Source organism: Oryctolagus cuniculus, chromosome 19, assembly GCF_964237555.1.
Source record: "Oryctolagus cuniculus chromosome 19, mOryCun1.1, whole genome shotgun sequence".
Taxonomy (NCBI): domain Eukaryota; kingdom Metazoa; phylum Chordata; class Mammalia; order Lagomorpha; family Leporidae; genus Oryctolagus; species Oryctolagus cuniculus.
This window is the reverse complement of record NC_091450.1, coordinates 36,913,896-36,933,500: the sequence shown is the minus strand read 5'-3', so window position 1 is coordinate 36,933,500 and position 19,605 is coordinate 36,913,896. Positions and strand designations below refer to the sequence as shown.

Here is a 19,605-nt window from a genome sequence, read left to right as displayed (position 1 = left end):
CTTTTCCCTCTTGGCTCAGTTGCGGAGGCTGCCCGTCCTGCTCCACGCTGCCAGTGTGTGTCTGGTCCCTCTCCCGTCCCTGGCCGGCTCCCCGCAGGCCCGCCAGCCCGGCCAGTCCATGCAGCAGCCGGCTTCTGCCCTTCGCGTCTCTGCAGCGTGAGGTCTGCGTGCTGACCCCCATTTTATAGCGCGTCTGTTTCTCTAGGCTGCACATTCTCCCTGAGCTGAACGTGTAGGTCTCCTAGCACATGCGCTCAGTGCTGTGGGGCGAGCTGGCCCTGCGAGTTTACATACGTGTCGTTTTGTTGTTCACCAGTTTTATTGTCACTTTCCATTACTTGTCAGTGTTGTCTGTGCTGTTTCATTTTGGTCCGTGCATTACTGAGAAATGGGCTCTGAACCCCGAGCGCTTGGGGCTGCTGTGTGGCTGACGTGGGCCTCGCGGCCTGGGCTCTGACTCGCGTGGCATCTGCCCTGTAAAGCTCGCCAGCAGGCAAGCCGTGCACGCGGGAGAGGTGGTGCCGGGCCCGGCCCTCTCGTGCTGCCGACACTCCCCATGCACACGGGAGAGGCGGTGCCGGGCCCGATCCGCGCTCGTGCCGCCGACGCTCCCTGTGGACGCGGGAGAGGTGGTGCCGGGCCCGGGCCGCTCGTGCCGCCGACACTCCCCGTGCACGCGGGAGAGGCGGTGCTGGCCCCGTCCGCTCGTGCCGCCGACACTCCCCGTACACGCGGGAGAGGTGGTGCTGGCCCCGTCTGCTCGTGCTGCTCACACTTCTTGTGGCCCCCCCCCCCCACCGCCCTGTGAGTGCCTCTCAGCTCCTGGGTTCCTGGGAGGAGCCCCGCCCTGCGGCTGGCCTAGGCTGCTCCTGCATCTCTGGATACTGTTGCAGTCGGCACACGCACATGGAAACTGACTTCCTGGTGAACCTAGCTCTTCCTTGGGATAGAATACTCTGTCGGGCGTAACTTTTAAATCTCCTTTGTGTGATAATAAGATGGATATATTGGTCGCCAGTTGTAATATTATTAGACGTTTTGAGTTTTTACCTTTCCTTTTGAAACTTTGTTCACTATTTTATTATAAATATTTCTTTTTCTAATACATTTTGTAAGAGATTTATTTGAAGGGCAGAGTGATGGAGAGGGTCATCTTGCGCCCACTGGTTCCGCTTCCCGACACGCAGGCACCCCGTCCCCACGTGCGCCCTGGCTGCCGCCGATCCACTGCCGTGGTGCCCGTGCACCTGTGCACCGCCGGCTGGCGGAGCAGTTGGCCCCAGAAGTGGAAGATCTTATCTCACCTCCCTCTGTCCTCACTGGCCTTCCCCGCTGGGCTTCTCCGGAGAGCTGCTTTGAGCGGTTTCGTTGGGGCAGCTTCGTCTGTCTGCGTCTCGTGTCTCCCACTGGGTGCAGAACCCCGGGCCGTGTCGTGGTCGCGATGTTTCCTCGGCTTGTTTTAGCTGGCGCGGCTCGCGGCTGTGCTGCCCGCACTTGCTCTCGGTGTGGGCTGGCCCGCCCAGCTCTCTCACGGGGCTTCAGCGCCCTGGACGTTGTCGGGTTGAGCCGAGTGCTGGAGCGGGAGCTTTGGTATTTACCCTGGGCGAGCTTCCCAGGCCTGCGGTTTGCTGTCTGCCATTCGTTTGGAAAAACCTCAGCCATCCCACCCTAAATGTTTCCTTAGCTCCTCTCCCCTCCCTCAGCAGTCCAGAGAGAGGCGTGCTGCTCCGCCGAGCCCCGGAATCCTGTTCTGCGTGCGAATGTGGGGAGGTCCTGTCCTCCTCTTTCTTTCTCCTTTATCCGTTGTGTTCTTGTCACTTCCCTGTGTGTTGTGGGTTGGTTGGTGGCTCCTGGTTGTCAGGTGTTAGGGTTCTAAGGAGACGAGATGAGGGCAGGTCCTTGTTTCCTTTAAGCCAGCTGCTCCTGGTCCTGGTGACGGGCAGCCCTGGGCGGGAGTGTGAGCTGCCAGGGTCCTGTGTGTAGGGTGTGCTGGCGTGTGGCCTGCATGGCGTGTGCGTGGCCTGTGTCTGTGTCTGTGTCTGTGCGGGAGTGTGAGCTGCCAGGGTCCTGTGTGTAGGGTGTGCTGGCGTGTGGCCTGCAGAGCGCCTGCGTGGCGTGTGCGTGGCCTGTGTGCAGGGCAGGTGTAGACCGTGCCCCTGTGGTGCTGTTAGAAGGGAACTTGCTGTCGCGTGTAAGCCGCAGGTCGGCCTCCCGGAGCCCCGGGAGCACCCTGGAGCTGCCCTGTGTCAGCGTCCCCGCCGCGAAGTTCTTCCACCGCTGTTGCCCGGCCTTGTGGGACTCAGCTGTGTTGGGCTTTTCTTAGGAACTTTAGGCTTGATTCCTGACCTCACCATGGTTTTTTGCTATTCTGAGTGAGATTTGTCCGAGACTTGTCGGAGTGTGTCCTGCGTCACAGGAGCCGTGAATCTTCCAGGTGCTGTGTGTGTGCAGGCGGCGTCCCCTCCCCGCTCCCGCTTGGGGACCGGGCTGTGCACATCTGTCGGGGAGTTTCCGCTTCTCCCTCTGTCGGTGACTGTCGGGCAGTGCCGGTTCTGCCTTCTTGGGAGTTGGACACTGGGGTGTTGGGACGGTGCTGCGGTGCTGCGGTGCAGCGGGTCCGGCCCCGCCCCACCCCTGCTTGCAATGGAGCGCCGTTCCAGTCCCGGCTGCCCCACTCCTGATCCACTCCCTGCTGATGCACCTGGGGAGGCAGCGGAAGACGCCCGAGTGCTGGGCCCCGCACCCGCGTGGGAGACCTGGTTAGTTTCTGGTTCTGGGCTGCAGCCAGGCCCAGCCCTGGCCGTTGTGGCCTTTTAGGGAATGAACCTGTGGATGAAGGACCTCTCTGTCTCTCCCTTCCGCTCTCCCTCTCTCTCTTACTCTGCCTTTCAAATAAATAAATAGCTTTATTTAGAAGACTCAGTGTCGAACCTTTGTTGTCTCCCGTGAAGCCTTGCTATCGCTGGTGAAACTTTTTCCTGAATTATATTTTTCTTCACGCTGCACGAGCATTCTTGCCCTTTAACCTGACTGTTGTCTGTTTACATTGTTTATTCTTCTGAATTAGATTTCCATCTTCTCACTTAATGCTTTCCTTGTTTTCTGTGTTCTTACCTCTTGGATGTGCTGGCGCTCTCTGGGATGTCACCACGCTGTTTCTTTCCTTCCGGAAGTTTCCATGTGCAGGGGCGTGGGGCGGTGCGTGTGTGGCCGCGCTCCCGGAGCAGGAGGGCTCCACGTGTCCCTAACCGCTCTGATGATGTTCCAGTGCTTTCAAACCGCGCCTTTGCGGTGACCGTTCCTCGCCACCGCCGGGGAATGCGGCAGGCTGCCCGCAGCTTGCCTTGACCAGGGAGGGGACGTGCGCCACCCGCCACTCAGCCTGCCCCAACCCGGGAACTCGGGACAGTCAGGCGCGGTGTGGAGCCCAGTGGGAGCAGGCTCTCACTGCATTGTAAAAGGGAGGTGCATATGTAGCTGCGGTGCAGAGCGGAGGGTACAGGCCCGTGAGGGGATGCGGGCAAGGGGTGGGGTGCTGTGATGCAGAAGGGTCCTAGCCGCTCCTGTTGTACCCCGTAAGGATCCTGAGGCAGAAGCGCCCTGGGGTGGGGTGTTTGCCACCAGGGATTTGAAACTTACAGACGGGTTTTTCCTGAGGCAGGCTCAGGAAGCTTCCTCTGGGCCTCTCTGGATTCAGCCTCCCCCACACGCCTTATCTTAAATTCCTGTGTGCTTGTTTTTAAGCTTGTTTTATTTATTTGGAAGGCCGAAAACATGATCTTCCATCCACGAGTCTCTTCCCCAAATGAGCACAACAGCTGAGGCTGGGCTGGGCTGACGGCCAGACGCTGGAATCCATCCAGGTCTCTGGTGCAGGTGGCAGGGACCCCGTACTCGAGCTGTCGCCTGCTGCCCCCCGGGAGCGCACTGCCGGGGCCTAGCGCTGACCCGGTCAGCACGGGCTCCAGCGTCCCAAGCAGTCTCCTCAGTGCCGTGCCGAGCGTCGCACCTCCTGCATTTGCACTTTTCCAGTGGATGACGTCACAGAGGAGGTACTCGGAAATGTCTAGAAATGGAGTTAGAAGCTAGATCGCTGCCAGAGGCATTTGAAGTTGGCTTGCATGGTGCAGCTTCCCCTGACTTCCGGAGCACCACGTGAGACAGAACTGGGGAGAGCCGGGAGAGCTGGCGAGGGCACCGCGCGTGCCTCTGGCCTCGTCCCGTCTCCCGCAGAGACTGGCGCCTGTGCTGTGTCTCTTCAGAAGCCGTGGGTGCCGTCTGTCCACGTGCCCCAGCCGTGCTTCGTGTTCCATGGGTGTTACATGTTTCAGGGTGGAGTGTGCCCTTCATGGCGTCAGGCGCGCGGCTTCAGCCATCGTGCTGCAAGCCGCCGAGTGGCCGCCGCACCTGCTGGAGCCCTGCTTCTGTATCGGCCCACCTCTGCCCTGTAGTGGGGACCGCGTGTCAGGCGTGGGGCGGCCTCACGGGCCTCTGTGCCCTGTCAGTGGGGACCGCGTGTCAGGCGTGGGGCGGCCTCATGGGCCCCTGTGCCATCAGTGGTGACCACGTGTCAGGCATGGGGCGGCCTCACCGGGCCTCTGTCCTGTAGTGGGGACTGTGTGTCAGGCATGGGGCGGCCTCTCCGGCCCTCCTGGGACTCCCCTTGTCGCCTGCTCGCCTGGCCGAGCCACGTTGCCCAGCCGTGCTGTGCCCTCGCCTGTGGCCTGTCCGGGTGCGCCTCCCCATGCCGCTGCGTGGAATGTAGAGTGGTTTCTGATTCTGAAGCTGGGTCTCCCGGCCCGTCAGTTGCGTGGTTGGGGCACCTCTGCTCTGCGTGGTTCTTTAGAGAGCTCCGGCCTCTGCTCTGTGTGTCTCCACCGCTCATTCGTGTTTTCTGTCTGCTGCTTGGGCCTGTCGTTCCGTGCGCTGACTGTCCAGCAGCCACGTCTGAATCAGTTCTGCCTGCTAAGTGTACGCGTGCGTCGTTTCCGTTTAGTTTTGTTCACGCTTGCTTTTAATTTGCTTGTTTTTGTGTCGTGATTTTCTGTCACTGAAGCCCCTTTCTCTGTTGTTTGACGTGGGAGGCACCCTGAGTCGGTGTGGCCTCTGGTGGCTGTGCTGGACACCGTGGGTGTGCGCTTGTTCCTCTGTTTGCTGATCGCTGTCGCGGGGGCACCCCCTCTGATCTTTGGAGCCGTCTGCCTGGTGTCTGGCGAGCGGTAGACGTTCTGCTTGCTCCTGCACCCCCAGCCTTGGCCCCGTGCGCTGGTGTTTCACCCGCTGGTTTCCAGCCCCGCTTCAGGAGTGTTGGCTCCTGATCCCAGAGCCTCACGGCTTGGACGTTGTTTGTTCCACCTGCCCAGAGCCGAGGTCGATGTGTGCGTGCGTGCATGCATGCGTGTGTGCACTTGCGTGTGTGCATGTATGTGCATGTTGCACGTGTGTGCGTGTGTGTGTTCATACACGTGCATGTGCGTGGATGTGCGCCGTCACCTGCAGCGCTCCCTGTGTCTGAGGGTCGGCCCACTGTAGAGAGCACTGTCTGGCCCCAGTTCTCTGACCTGGTCCCCGCCCCACGCAGCACCACAGTCACTGCTTCTCCTCCACAAGGGCCGTCACACACCTGACCTTGGCCCTCTCCCTCAGCCCTAGAGGTCAAGTGATTTCATGGGACAGAGTCTGTGCTGGGCCTGCTCTTGGAGAGGCCTCGATGTGGGTGGTGGTGGAGGCCGGCGTTGCCGATGGTGTCGGCCAGCAGTGCTTGGTGGTGCCTCACAGGGCAGCTCTTCTGACCTCCTGAGGAGTCACGGCCCAGGGCCGGCACTATGGTGCAATGGGCTAAGCCTCTGCCTGCAGTGCCGGCATCCCAAACAGGCTCTGGTTCGAGTCCTGGTTGCTCCTCTTCAATCCAGCTCTCTGCTGTGGCCTGGGGAAGCAGTGGAAGATGCCCAAGTCCTTGGGCCCCTGCACCCGCGTGGGAGACCCAGAAGAGCCTCCTGGCTCCTGGCTCAGCTCCAGCAGTTGCCATTTTGCAAGTGAACCAGCAGATGGAAGACCTCTACTGGTCTCTCCCTCTCTTTCTCTATAACTCTACATCTCAAATAAATAAATAAAAATCTTAAAAAAAAAAAATAGCCGTGACTGGGCCTCCTTGGTCCTGGCATGTGCCGGCAGGAAAGGCCCGGGAGCCTGTGGTCGGGTTGCCCCGGCCCAGTGCCTGTTCGGTTCTCACGTGACAGCGTAGCCAGGTAGGCTGAGGCCGGGCTCAGCCCTCGGGGCTCACGGGACTCTGGCTGTGCCGCTGCTTCTGCTGAGCCTCTCCCCACGGACCCTGGATACTCGCCTCGTCACAGCCCGGCCTGTGCCCGTCCCCCGCCCCTGGTGGGGGGGGCGTGGATGGGAGTGGTGCTCCCAGAATCCCAAGAGCTTCCTGGGCTGGTTTTGTTGGCCTGCACGCCAGGCGACTCGCTGGCCTGCACCGAGTTCTGGTCGTCTCCAGGATGTGTCGGGTCCTCGTGCTTCTGGCCGAGGCCGCCGTGCTCCACTGGCGGATGCTTGCTGGTTTGGGGTGAAATGCGACGTCCCCTTCGTCCAGCCCCTGCATCAGCCCCCTTCCCAGGCTGCCCCTAGGCCCTGGAGCCTGGGCAGTGCGGGTAGGCGGGAGGAGACCCTGGGACTGCTGCTGCTGTGGCCTTGTCCTTGGACTTGGTGACTGGCTGTGTGCCGGCTTCTGAAAGCCGTCTGCTGGGAAGGACTTCCGTTAGGCTTGACCCAGGGCACAGGAGGAGCTGCTGCCAGGCTGGCCTGGAGTTTGCTGTGCGGCGGAGAGTGGGGTTCACGCTGGGTGCAGGAGAGCAGCCGCTGGCGTGGCTTCCAGCTTCCTGGGCTGGCTCCACCTCCAGCCACTCGGAGGGGGGAATTTAGTGTGCCAAGGCCACGGCCTCGGGGTCCCAGAGCTGGCTGCTGTGCCGCGGCTGCTGAGACCTCAGCCCGGGCTGCCCCGGGAGCTGCCCCCTGTGTCTGAGAGGTTGAGGACCACGGTCAAGGGCTGTCCAGAGCCCGGGCTGCCCCGGGAGCTGCCCCTGTGTCTGAGAGGTTGAGGACCACGGTCAAGGGCTGTCCGGAGCCCGGGCTGCCCCGGGAGCTGCCCCCTGTGTCTGAGAGGTTGAGGACCACGGTCAAGGGCTGTCCGGAGCCCGGGCTGCCCCGGGAGCTGCCCCCTGTGTCTGAGAGGTTGAGGACCACGGTCAAGGGCTGTCTGGAGCCTGGGCTGCCCCGGGAGCTGCCCCCTGTGTCTGAGAGGTTGAGGACCACGGTCAAGGGCTGTCCGGAGCCTGCGCTGCCCTGGGAGCTGCCCCCTGTGTCTGAGAGGTTGAGGTGTTTTTTTTTTTTCTTTTTTTCTTTTAATTTTGTTTAAGTTATACAAGTTTCATGTACTTTACATATACCGATTTAGGAACATAGTGATACTTCCCAGCATACCTCCCTCCCACCCACGCTCCAACCTTTCTTCCTTCTCCCTCTCCCATTCCCACCCTTAATTTTTACAAAGATCTTCTTTCAGTTTTCTTAATGAGTGTAAGGTTAACTCTACACTAAGTAAAAGAGTGCAACAAATAGTGTGAAGAAAAAAAAATGACAAGTTTTCATGAATCATCCTAGTGTATTGGTACTCCGCTAAATTCAACAAGCAAAACTAGTAGGCTTACCAGCTAGATGGGTTCTGTTTGAATAGAAGCACGTAGAACAGGCTGCTTTGAGCTTCTGAGATTCTAAACAGTAGCAATAGATAAATAAATGCTTAATATGTTTGAGTAGTTTTGGGTCTCAAGTAATTTGGCTAATTATTATACAGTTTCATTTTTTGTAGTTGGAGGCCTTGATACACGGTAAAAGGACGTGGGTTTCCTGCCTCCTTTCCCTCAGCCTACCTAGTGCTTGTTGTTGTTTTAAGATCTGTTTTAAAGTCAGAGAGACAGGGAGAAGGAAAAGGGAGGGGGAGAGGTCTTTCATCCACTGGTTCACTCCCCAGATGGCAGCAGCAGCCAGGGTTGGGCCAGACCGAAGCCAGGAGCCAGGAGCCAGGAGCCAGGAGCTTCGTCCAGTGTCCCACACAGGTGCAGGGGCCCAGCACTTGGTCCATCATCTGCTGCTCCCCAGGCCTTAGCAGGGAGCTAGTGCCATAGTGCTGGCCCCTGCCTGGTGTGTTGTTTTTTTTTTTTTTAAGATTTATTTTGGCCAGCGCTGCAGCTCACTAGGCTAATCCTCCGCCTGCGGCGCCAGCACCCCAGGTTCTAGTCCTGGTTGGGGCGCCGGTTCTGTCCTGGTTGTCCTCTTCCAGTCCAGCTCTTTACTGTGGCCTGGGAAGGCAGTGGAGGATGGCCCAGGTGCTTGGACCCTGCACCTGCATGGGAGACCAGGAGGAAGCACCTGGCTCCTAGCTTCGGATCGGCACAATGCGCTGGCCGTAGTGGCCACTTGGGGGGTGAACCAACAGAAAAAAGGAAGACCTTTTCTCTCTGTCTCTCTCTCACTGTCTAACTCTGCCTACCCCCCCCTAAAAGATTTATTTGAATGAAAGAGTTACACAGAAAGGGGAGAGGCAGAGAGAGAGAGAGAGAGAGAGAGAGAGAGGTCTTCCATCTGCTGGTTCACTCCCCAGATGGCTGCAATGGCCTGATCTGCACCGATCTGAAGCCAGGAGCCAGGAGCTTCTTTCCGGTCTCCCACACGGGTGCAGGGGCCCAAGGACTTGGGCCATCTTCTGTTGCTCTCCCAGGCCACAGCAGAGAGCTGGATGGGAAGTGGAGCAGCCGGGACTCAAACCAGCACCCACATGGGATGCCGGCACTGCAGGCAGCAGCGTTACCCGCCATGCCACAGTGCTGCCCCCCCGCCTGGTGGTTTTGATAAGTGAGGTGACACGTGCACCAGCAGTGTGCGATGTGCCTGGAGAATGAGCACTTGGACTGTGGCCCGCGAATCGTTGGAACAGCCACTGGTCAGGAAGGAAAGAAAACAGGTTGTTTAGGGCCAGGGGCAGAGAGGCATGTCGGGGTGGGGCCTGGTGCCAGCGTGCTGTGGGGCCCCTCCCTCCCTGTCCCTTCAGCCCCTGCTGGGTGCTGGTGCCGCCTTGTGTGTACTGTTGAGCCCGTCACCCGTTGAGCACCCTGGGGGTAGTCGTGTCCGGTTCTGCACAGCAGGGGGAGCTGAGAGTTTGCCCCTTGGTCCCCGTGGCACAGCCGGTCTGTGTCAGTTAAGTTTGAAGGCCCCTTTGCCTGACCCCAGCGTGGGTCTCCAGCGGGTCTGTGTTCTCGGTGGAGCCTGTGTTGTCCGAGCCACGAGTGCCGTCTTTGGGGGATGACCATGCCCTTCTGAGGCCCGCGCTGCAGAGCAGGCTTCTGATGGGGGGCGGGGGGCAGTGCAGGGTCAGTGCAGGGTCAGGGCGCAGAGCAGACTTCTGATGGGGGAGGCCAGTGCAGGGTCAGGGCACAGAGCAGGCTTCTGATGGGGGGGAGGGCCAGTGCAGGGTCAGGACGCAGAGCAGGCTTCTGATGGGGGGGAGGGCCAGTGCAGGGTCAGGGCACAGAGCAGGCTTCTGATGGGGGGGAGGGTCAGTGCAGGGTCAGGGCGCAGAGCAGACTTCTGATGGGGGGGGAAGGGGAGGGCCAGTGCAGGGTCAGGGCACAGAGCAGGCTTCTGATGGGGGGGAGGACGAGAGGGCCAGTGCAGGGTCAGGACACAGAGCAGGCTTCTGATGGGGGGGGGGGGAGGGCCAGTGCAGGGTCAGGGCACAGAGCAGGCTTCTGATGGGGGGGAGGGGGAGGGCCAGTGCAGGGTCAGGGCACAGAGCAGGCTTCTGATGGGGGCGGGGGAGGGCCAGTGCAGGGTCAGGGCACAGAGCAGGCTTCTGATGGGGGGGGGGGGCCAGTGCAGGGTCAGGACACAGAGCAGGCTTCTGATGGGGGCGGGGGAGGGCCAGTGCAGGGTCAGGGCACAGAGCAGGCTTCTGATGGGGGGGGGCAGTGCAGGGTCAGGACACAGAGCAGGCTTCTGATGGGGGGGAGGGGGAGGACAAGAGGGCCAGTGCAGGGTCAGGGCGCAGAGCAGGCTTCTGATGGGGGGGAGGGGGAGGGCCAGTGCAGGGTCAGGGCACAGAGCAGGCTTCTGATGGGGGGGAGGGGGAGGGCCAGTGCAGGGTCAGGGCACAGAGCAGGCTTCTGATGGGGGGGAGGGCCAGTGCAGGGTCAGGGCACAGAGCAGGCTTCTGATGGGGGGGAGGGGGAGGGCCAGTGCAGGGTCAGGGCACAGAGCAGGCTTCTGTTGGGGGGGGGGCAGTGCAGGGTCAGGACACAGAGCAGGCTTCTGATGGGGGGGGGAGGGCCAGTGCAGGGTCAGGACGCAGAGCAGGCTTCTGATGGGGGGGAGGGCCAGTGCAGGGTCAGGACACAGAGCAGGCTTCTGATGGGGGGGAGGGGGAGGGCCAGTGCAGGGTCAGGGCGCAGAGCAGGCTTCTGATGGGGGGGGAGGGCCAGTGCAGGGTCAGGGCGCAGAGCAGGTTTCTGATGGGCGGGGGGGGAGGGCCAGTGCAGGGTCAGGACACAGAGCAGGCTTCTGATGGCGGGGAGGATGAGAGGGCCAGTGCGGGGCCAGTACGCAGAGCAGGCAGGCCAAGTCACAGGTCTGAACTCTGCCTAGTGCCCTTTGTGCACCTGTGGGCGGTTGGTGAGTGGAACTGGGCTCTGCAGATGTGTGGAGTCTCTCAGCATGGCATCAGTGTACACGTTGTGGCCAGCACGCATGTGGGTGTCAGCACGTGTGTCAGAATGTGTCAGTACACGTGTGGCCAGCACACGTGGTCATCAGCACGGGTGTTGTCAGGATGCATGTCAGTGCACACGTTGTGGTCAGCATACAGTCAACGTGGCATCAGTACATGTGTCATGGAAGGCTCGTGTGGGCGGCCGTGTTGAGGGGAGACAGCTGGGACGAGGCGTGGGCGCTGGGCAGCCCTGGCCCCAGGAGGAGGGGCGGGCGACCTTCCCCTGGTGCTGAGCTGGCACCCTTTGGACAGGCGTGGAGTGGGCGTGGGAGAAGAAAGTGAGCCTGCAGCTGTGGCAGGCCAGGCCTGGGCGGGAGCAGAGGGAGGGCAGTTGGCAGGGCTGCTCTCCGGCCTGCCGCTGCCTCCTGGGGGCTGGAGGGGCTGGAGAGCACCAGGGTCTTCCCCTGGCTGTGACCTCGGTGGGCCCCTCTAGCCAGCTCCCCCGCCCTGACTGGCCGCGTGGGGTCTGGCGATGCGACGGCCCCGCTGATCTCCTCGGGTCCTCAGCTCGTTCTCGGCGTTGTGGTTAGTTACGTGACCAGACCCAGCTGTACCCATGGGGCTGCAGTCGGTGGAGAGTACCGCTGGTGTCGGCGCAGCCTGGGTGCCTGTGTGGGTGGTATCTCATCGCCGGTGTTTGCTCAAGTGGGAAGCACACTTCACCCACAGGGGAACCAATCGTTCAAAAGCCGCCACAGACGCCGGGACCCAGCCCCGCTCCTGCCCCACTGCTGCTCATGGGAGGGGCTGCCGTGTGCAGATGGATGGGCCAATAAAGGAGCCCATTACTGCTCCGGGTGAGAGGCATCGACGCCTGGCGGTGGTAACTCGGGCAGCTGGCTGTAGACCATAAACGTCGGTGGGAAGATGCAGGATTTCAATAACACAGGCCTGTGCTAAGCCTCCTGTGCAGACCCTTCCCCGGGTGTGACCAGTTCCAGCGGGGTGTGCAGCTTCCATGTCTCATCCACTGATTACCAAGTCCATGCCAGAGTGACCGTGCTGGACCTGGCTCATGAGATGGCCGCCCCAGACACGGGGGCTAAGCCTGATGGCTCCCATTCCTGTGTGGGGACACGGCTGGGGCCCAGCTCAGAGCGGTAGAAACAGAGCATGTGTGGAGGACCGAGGTGGTCACGTGGGCCCGTTCCCAGGGGAGAGCTTGCTGCTCTCTGGCCCCTGCCCAGTGGAGGAGCAGGGGTCTGCACGGACCGTGGCTTTGCCCTTTCAGCTGTACTGGTGTGGCCCGTCCCCGCCCCTTACTGCAGCTCTCCTGGGCAGGGCGGGGTGCCGGGGAAGACGGGGAACCTGCCTCTGGGCCTGGCAGGCACGAGAAGGGCTCCGCTGTTCTCTCCTGAGGGTCGCTGGCCGGGACAGCTCGCAGGCACCTTCTCTGTGGCCGTGTGCATGTCCACAATCGTCCCCAGGACCTGTGTCCTTAGCAAAGGACATGAGACGTAGGGAGGTTTGAGCACTGGCCCCGGAGCACAGCTACACCTGCTTGGGCCTTGGAAACACCACACTTCTTCCGGGGCTCTGCTGGCCGTAGCAGCCCCCACCCCACCCCCACCCCACCCCCACCCCACCCCCAGAGAATGGGGTAGAACCCACGGCAGGAATGGCTCACGGGGAAACGCAGATGCGCAGGCCCTCCCCAAACTGCTGACCCTACGTGCTCGTGCAGACTCCCAGTGCTCACGTGTGGGGGTGGGGGAAGCGCCCTGTGACCCCGTGTCCATTCACAGACCCTGGGTGATCACGTGTTGGGGTGGGGGAAGCTCCCTGTGACCCCGTGTCCACCGCACAGACCCCGGGTGATCATGTGTGGGGGTGGGGGAAGCTCCCTGTGACCCCGTGTCCATTCACAGACCCCGGGTGGTCACGTGTGGGGGTGGGGGTCCCCTGTGACTCCATGTCCACGGCGCAGACCGGGGGTGGGGGGAGCTTCCTGGCTCACGGAGGCGTCCCTGCCTCTGTCTCATCGTGCGGTCTCAGCTCGACAGATGCCAGCGGGTAGGGGAATGGCCTGGCCTGGCCTTGGCTTTGAGGTGAAGGTTCTGCGTCTGGGACCCTAAGTGTCCTCCGCCCTGCAGCTTCAGGCCTATTTCTGGGATCCCCCAGTCTGGGGCAGGGAGGTGGCGACAGGCAACCCCTGGGGACGCCCCCGTCTGCCTCTGCGGCTGCTCCCTGGCTGGCCTCTGCTGCCGGAGGGCGGAGGACGTCTCCCCTCAGGGTCACGCCTGGCCCCTTGGGCGACCTCGGTGGGTCTGTCCAGTGTCCTCAGTGCTGCTCGAGCAGCTCCCGGGCCCTGTGCCCCTGCCAGGAAGCCCGCCCCGCCGCTCCCCGAGACACCCTGTTCTCTCGAGGCAGGCAGGGATGGGGTGGGCGCGACTGGTGGCGCCCTTGGGGCTCCAGCACCGTGAGCTGTGTGGGGAACAAGATGCTCACCAAGACCAGACTGCGCACAGGGGGAGCGGCGGGCAGGGCCAGCGTGGTGGGCTCCCCTCCCCCGCGGGGTGTGCCTGCCTGTGCAGCCTGGGCGCTCCCAGCCAGAGGCCACATTCAGAGCTTCGTCCTCTCCAGAGCCTGCTCTGTTCTCCTGGGCCTGGCCTGGTTGGGACCCAGAGAAGTGCAGGGCTGGGCACCCCGTGTGTGCTGTTGTTGGGCCTCGCACACCTGCTGCAGCCCCAGGCCTGGCTCGGACAGTGGGCACGGGGACCACTGGGCCCAGCCGTGCTTGGTCAGGGACCCCCGAGCACCTGTGCCCCTCCTGTGGGTGGCTGTGTTCACGGCTGAGTGTGCACCCGAGTCAGGGCTTTGGAGGGTCCTGGGAGGCCCCCAGGTGCCCCTGCTGCATCTCCACGCCACCCTCCCCCCACACTCACTGTGTTCTCTGCCCACAGGAGCGCGACGGCATGCGTGCCATCCTGGGGTCCTACGACAGCGAGCTGACGCAGGCCGAGTACTCGCCCCAGCTGACCCGCCGCATGCGTGAGGCCGAGGACATGGTGCAGAAGGTGCTGGCACACAGCGCGGACATGGAGGTGGGCCTGCACTGCACGCGGCTGCCCCGGTGACCTGGGGCCCGTGGGTTGTGGCTGTGTGCGATGCCATCTGTCTGCTGTGACGGGGTCCCGGCAGTTAGCCGCAAGCCGCTCGGTGATTGGGGCCCCTGAGGCCCATCAGGCAGCAGGCAGGTGGTGTGCTGCTGGGTGAGCAGCAGCCTCCACTGGGCAGAGCTGGTCTCCGGCGGCCCTGGGCCACCCCGGGCCGCCCTGGGCCATGGTCTCGCGGTGCTGGCAGCTTTGCCCGAGGCCTTGCTGCACCTGGGCAGGCGCTTCGGCCCTGTGCCTGTCGTCCAGGCAGGGGGCAGGCTGAGGCCTGGCTTCTCCCTCTCCTGCCCTTGCCCACTGCGTCATCCTGGGCGAGGCCTAAGCGCCATGGCGGACGGCTCCGGTTTTGGAGAGGAGTTTGAGCCACTGGCTCCGTGGCATTTGGGCCTTCAGGGCTGTCAGTGGCTGTGCTGACCACGCCCTAGAGACCTCTGATGTCACTGTGCCTCTCCTCCCTGATGCCCCAGGGCCGCCAGGGCTTCCAGCTCTTAGCCGCTCAGCTGAGAGCACAGCTGGAGCTGTGCAGGCCCTGGGAGCCTGAGGCTGCTCCGCGCTCGCCCGGGCCAGAGGTTCCTGCAGACCGTTCCCAGCCCAGAGGCCGGAGGACTGGTGTTTGCTCTGAAGCCGCCTCTTTAGGGACAGCACAGCCCTTCTGCTGCCTGGAAGTGAGGCAGGGAAGCGGCCACCACGGGCGCCACCCCGCTGGTCGGCTGTCCGAGCTCTCGACGGCGTCGTCCGGTCCGGTCCGGTCTGGTTCTCACCGTGATTCAGACGCAGGTGCTGTTCTCGTGATTGTGCCGGCGTGGAGACCGAGGCCCAGTCACCGGCTGGCACGCGGTGGCACTGGGTTTTGAGCACAGATCTGTAGCCTGCGGCCTGGCTGTGGGCCCTGCATTGCCGGCCTGGGCCTGAGACTGCAGCTGCTGGGACCGCGGCCCTCGGCCGGTTGGTCTCCACACTCAGTGGCCATGCCTGGCCGCCATACTGGAGGTGGAGATGCACTCAGCCAGGCACGCAGTGTGACCACGGTCCCTGCCCCGCTGACGGCAGCGTCACTCAGCGCCTCTGCTTGCATTGCAAGAGTGGCGCCCAGGAGTGAGGGGCCCTCGGGTCCTGACCGCTGGACCTGCTGCTGGCCACGGTGGTGCTGTCCCGCTGCTTCCCTAGCCGTGGCCAGTGAGTGCCGACGCGAGGTGCTGGCTCCAGCTGCACTGGGCGAAATCAACGCCGGTGTAATGCATTCACAACCGTTTTATTGCAACGCATCTGCTCCGTGGGAAACGCTGACGAGGGGTTGGTGGGGAAGGCTCCGTGACGCCTCCTGTCGTCCCCGCACGTTTACAGCGAGGGAGCGCCCGGTCTGGTGCACCTGGTGCTTGGACTCAGCTTGCTGCAAGCCCCCCAGCCGGGCTCAACAGTGCCATATGCCCTGCGCCCGTGTGTCCTGGTGATCACAGGCTGTCAGCGTTGGAGCTCAGGCTGGACGGTCGCTGTGTTGGGGCCTTGCCGGCCCTCTCGGCAGACCTCAGCCATCGCGAGGTGGCCTCGGGGAGCCCTTGCCCCAGTCCCTGTCCCTGGAGGACCGCGTACTGACAGATTGTTCCCTTTGTCCACCTCCTAGGGTTGCAGGAGACACGTCTAGGAGGCTCAACTGGTGTAGGAACAGTCGCTGTCACTACAGCTGACCTCCTCCCACGTCACTTGGTTTACATGGTCAATCCGGGTGCAGGGCTGGGACTGAGCCACTGCCCTCAGCCCTGATCTACTGTCCCTGTCTCAAGCCGCCCCGACCCCGGCTGGTGTTAGGGTAGAGACGCTCAGCCTGTGCCCTGGCCCACGGCGCCGCTCGGCTTTGGCTGCAGGGTAGAGACGCTCAGCCTGTGCCCTGGCCCACGGCGCCGCTCGGCTTTGGCTGCTGGAGCCGAGGCCTGGCCTTCCCACCCTGCCCCTGGAGCCCGTGGATGTGCAAGGTGGCCCTGATGTCCTGCACAGTGCAGACCTGGAGTCCTGTCCCAGGCAGGGCGCTCTGAGCCTGCTGTCTCCATGGGGCGGGCTCCCTTCTACCTCTGACAGGAGCCCTCCCCCCGGGGAGGCAGGACTGCACGCCACCCTTTGGGAACAGCCGTGGTGACCACTCTCAGCCAGAGTGGTCTTGCCAGAGATGCCTGTGTGCACTGGGGCCAGGAACCTGTGAACCTGCCTCCACCAGGTGGCAGCAGACAAGCCCCTGGGCTGCTCCCGGGCCCAGGGAAGGCCAGCCTGGGGTGGGCAGGGTGGGGCTGCCCTGAGAGCCCCTCCCCTCCCCTGCAGAGGGCGCCCTGGCTCCAAGGCCCCATCCTGTGTGAGCTGGAGTAGGGCCACCCCGGCAGCCAGTCTGTGACCCGCTGACCGAGCTGTGCCAGGACCCACGCCCTGGGCGCTGCTGCTGCTCCCAGCTGGGGCCTAGGAGGACGGAGGGGTTGGAGGCTGTGCTGGCACTCACTGGAGGTGTGCTCCATCCCCGGAAGGGCAGGAAGGAGGAGCCGGGGCGACCCTCGGGACCATGGGCCCCGGTGCCTGCCCGAGGGAGCGAGCCCCTGCTGGGGGCCCCACAGCATTGGGCAGGTGAGCGAGGCTGTGCCCCTCACACTGTCAGGCCGCCTGGGACAGGCACGGGGCAGGGGGATGTGGCTGCCCCAGGCTTCAGGCTCCCTTCTCCCTAGGCCCCGGGTTGCCTAGTCAGGGGGAAACCCAGAGCACTGTGGGCTTTGGGCAGGGTGCGGAGCCCCTCCCGCAGCCCCGCTCCCCCCGCCAGGCCCACTCCTCCTCTGGGTCCTGGCCTCTGGCCAGCCAGTGGCTGTTCTTGGCTGTCATGGGGCCATGGGCCCCCCTAAATGCTCTGGTTCCTCCTCACAGGTGGGGAGCAGGCTGAGCGCTGGGCAGGGCAGGACGGGGGTTCCCAGGACAGTACAGCGCAGTCCTGGCAGCTGAGGACGGCTGCACAACCTGAACCCACAGCCGAGGCCCAGCTGGGCCTTCCTGCGCTAGCCTGAGCTTTCCTGGGGACAGGCGTCGGTGCGGACAGGCCGGAGAGGCGCCTGGCTTTGAACCCATTTCCCACTGAGAGGAGGCCCCAGGCAGATGACCTCTGACCTCAGACTGCTCCCGTCGTTCTGGGGATGCTGCCTGTGCCCTGACCTGCAGGCACCGCGCCTCTGGGCCCAGGCTGTTAGAGCAGGGGGAGGCCGAGGCGCAGACCCTGCCACCCCTGCCCCTGCGTGTCCCCCTCCTCACGGCTCCCCCAGGGTGCTGAGCCTCGGCCCCCTTCCCAGGTCTGGCCTCCAGAGTCCCGGAGCTGGAGCCGCCTGGAGCGGCCTGCTGGGTGGCGCCGAGCTCTCCAGCCCTGGGCCTTGCCCCGCAGTGCGGAGCAGTCGGCGTGGCCTTTGCTGTCGTGTCACGGTCGTGCTGTGTGTCGGACCCTGCACACGTTGAGCCTCCGTAGCTTCTTCAGGCCGCCTGTCGCAGGTTTGCTAGTTGGGTGGCACGTGCTGACGTGCGGCAGGAAGTTATGTAGCTTCACAGAGCACGTCCACTCCAGGCTCTGGAGCCTCCCCGGCAGCCGTCCGTCACCTGTGGCCAGGACGCAGCACCGTGTGGGGCGCGTGGCAGCATGAGTCCCTCGGCCAGGCCCCAGAGTGGCTGCGTCGAGCCAGGGGCCACGCTGCGGCCGGGCAGGCTGCTCTGCGGCCCTGGGTCTGACCCTGCGGGTGTGGGAGGGGCCTGCAGTCAGCTAGGCCCCCACACTGCCGCTGCCCCAGCCCCACCGTTCCCTGTCGTCTCTTCTTTGTGCTGTCCCTGCGACTCCCGCGTCTAACCTTGTCCTGTGAGTGTGTTGGGCACTGGGGGGACTGGGGGCCTCAGGGGGCTTGCACAGACCCCCGCCCCTCTGGGACCCCTCTTTCTCCCTCCTGTCAGCCTCCGCCAGTCACCCCTGACATGGAGGAGGTCTTGATTCTGGCAAAAACATCCCAGTGATACTAGCTGGAGATGAATTAGCTGAGAGGGTCCCAGTAGCCTGTCTCTGGCAAAGTTTGTGCCATTTGCGCGGTTTTATTTATTCCGTTTAATAAAGCGGCTGCAGACGCTGGGAGCGCCTGTCGTGAATCCTGTCTCCACGGGGCTGTAAGCGCGCTCCGCCACCTTGGTTCCACATATCTGCCTGATTTGTATTTCCAATTTATTTAATTAAAACAGATTATGGTGCTGCCGGCTGTGTGGCGGTCTGCGGCTGGGTTCTGGACCTCACGGCTCCTCCCCGCCCGCCACGGCCGTGGGGCCCAGGTGGCGCCGTCTGTGCCGCTGTCCCTCTTGGGGCTGTCCTCCCCCTCCTCAGGCACGTACGTCTGCACCACCTCCTTCTCAGAGCCCGAGACAGCTCTGCAAAGCAGAAGGTAAACAACATGGGAAGTCTAGAAGCAGCGAAAACACGGGTGGGAAGCTACCTCCAGGCCTAAAGCGTCTTGGTCGGCGCGAACAGGAGGCGGACAGCCCAGACGTGGGCCGAGGGACGTGGCTTCACGCGGGCAGGCCTGACGGGGCTCGGCCTGGGGGTGCGTTAGGGTGAGGGTGAGGGTGAGGCCCAGGCTCCCTGGACCAGGAGGTGTTGGCGTGGCCCTGGCAGGAAGCACGGCCGTGCTGCCCTGCTCTGCACACCGCTTCCTGGTGTGGTTCTCACGGCAGCCCCAGGAGGTGGCCTCGGCCAGCATTCGCCTGCTGGAGGGTGGAGACCCTGGCCCTGAGCTCAGCCGTGGCTTCAGATGAGGTCCCGGCGGGGCCCTGCCGTTGGGAGGACCAGACGCCGTGGCCATGCCCACGCAGGCTGCAGGGGCCTCTTCCGTCACACTTGTCACAGCAGGCTGGGCAGGGAGTCACTGGCTCTCCCTTCCGTGTCAGCTCTGACCAGGGCCTGCCTTTCCCCCCGGGTCATGTGGGGCTGGTGCCTGGTGCACTTGGCATCCCCCGGCCTCACCATCCCCCGTCGGCTTCCTGTGTCCCTGCAGCTGTCCCTGTCCCTGGGCTTCAGGAGGGAGGTGGCCCAGTGGAGGCCCCCCGGGCAGCAGCCGCCTTCCCTCTGCCGCACGGCCCGTAGCCGCCCAGGCTGACAGCAGGGGCTGGGCTGTGGGGTCTGGGGTCCCCTCGCCAGGGCCTGGCCCCTCCTTGGTGCTCTTCTGCCCGCTTGGGGGTGCACAGGGCCCGAGGCTGGATGCCCGTGGGCCTGGGAGATGGTGGTGGGGCCGTGAAGCGTGACGCAGCTTTTCTGCTTAGAAGGGAGCCTGGCTGTGGCAGGAAGTCTCAGGGAAGCACAGGAGGAAGCGGCTGTGCCGACTCCTTCTCCTGAAGTCAGCGCACAGGCGGGTGCGGGGCAGCCGGGGCAGGGCCGTGCCAGCCCCAGCCGCCCGCTGCCTCAGCTCCCTCCAGTGCCCTGGGCCGTGTTCCTCTGCCAGACACAGGCTGTCCCCTCCCTCCTGTCCCTCGGTGCAGGAACACTGCCTTCACAAGCAAGCCGGGTGACGGGCGAGGGCTGCCCCTCCGAGGCGGCCTGGTCCTCGCCCTCTGAGCACGGCCCTGCTGCAGCGGCTCTTGGCCGAGGGCTGTCGCTCAGGCCCCAAGGGCCAGGGCCTGATGCTGAGA

The 19,605-nt window shown here is 63.6% G+C and overlaps 1 protein-coding gene across 4 annotated transcripts in view; it reads left to right on the top strand.

Moving 5' to 3' along the window:
- MAD1L1 (mitotic arrest deficient 1 like 1) overlaps window positions 1-19,605 on the top strand; it is a 280,453-nt gene that overhangs the window by 148,667 nt on the left and 112,181 nt on the right. For all 4 annotated transcript variants that reach the window (XM_070064279.1, XM_070064278.1, XM_070064280.1 and 1 more), the window contains one exon: window positions 13,726-13,866. In XM_070064279.1, coding sequence (XP_069920380.1) covers window positions 13,726-13,866 — 141 coding nt within the window. The remainder of the gene's footprint in view (window positions 1-13,725; window positions 13,867-19,605) is intronic.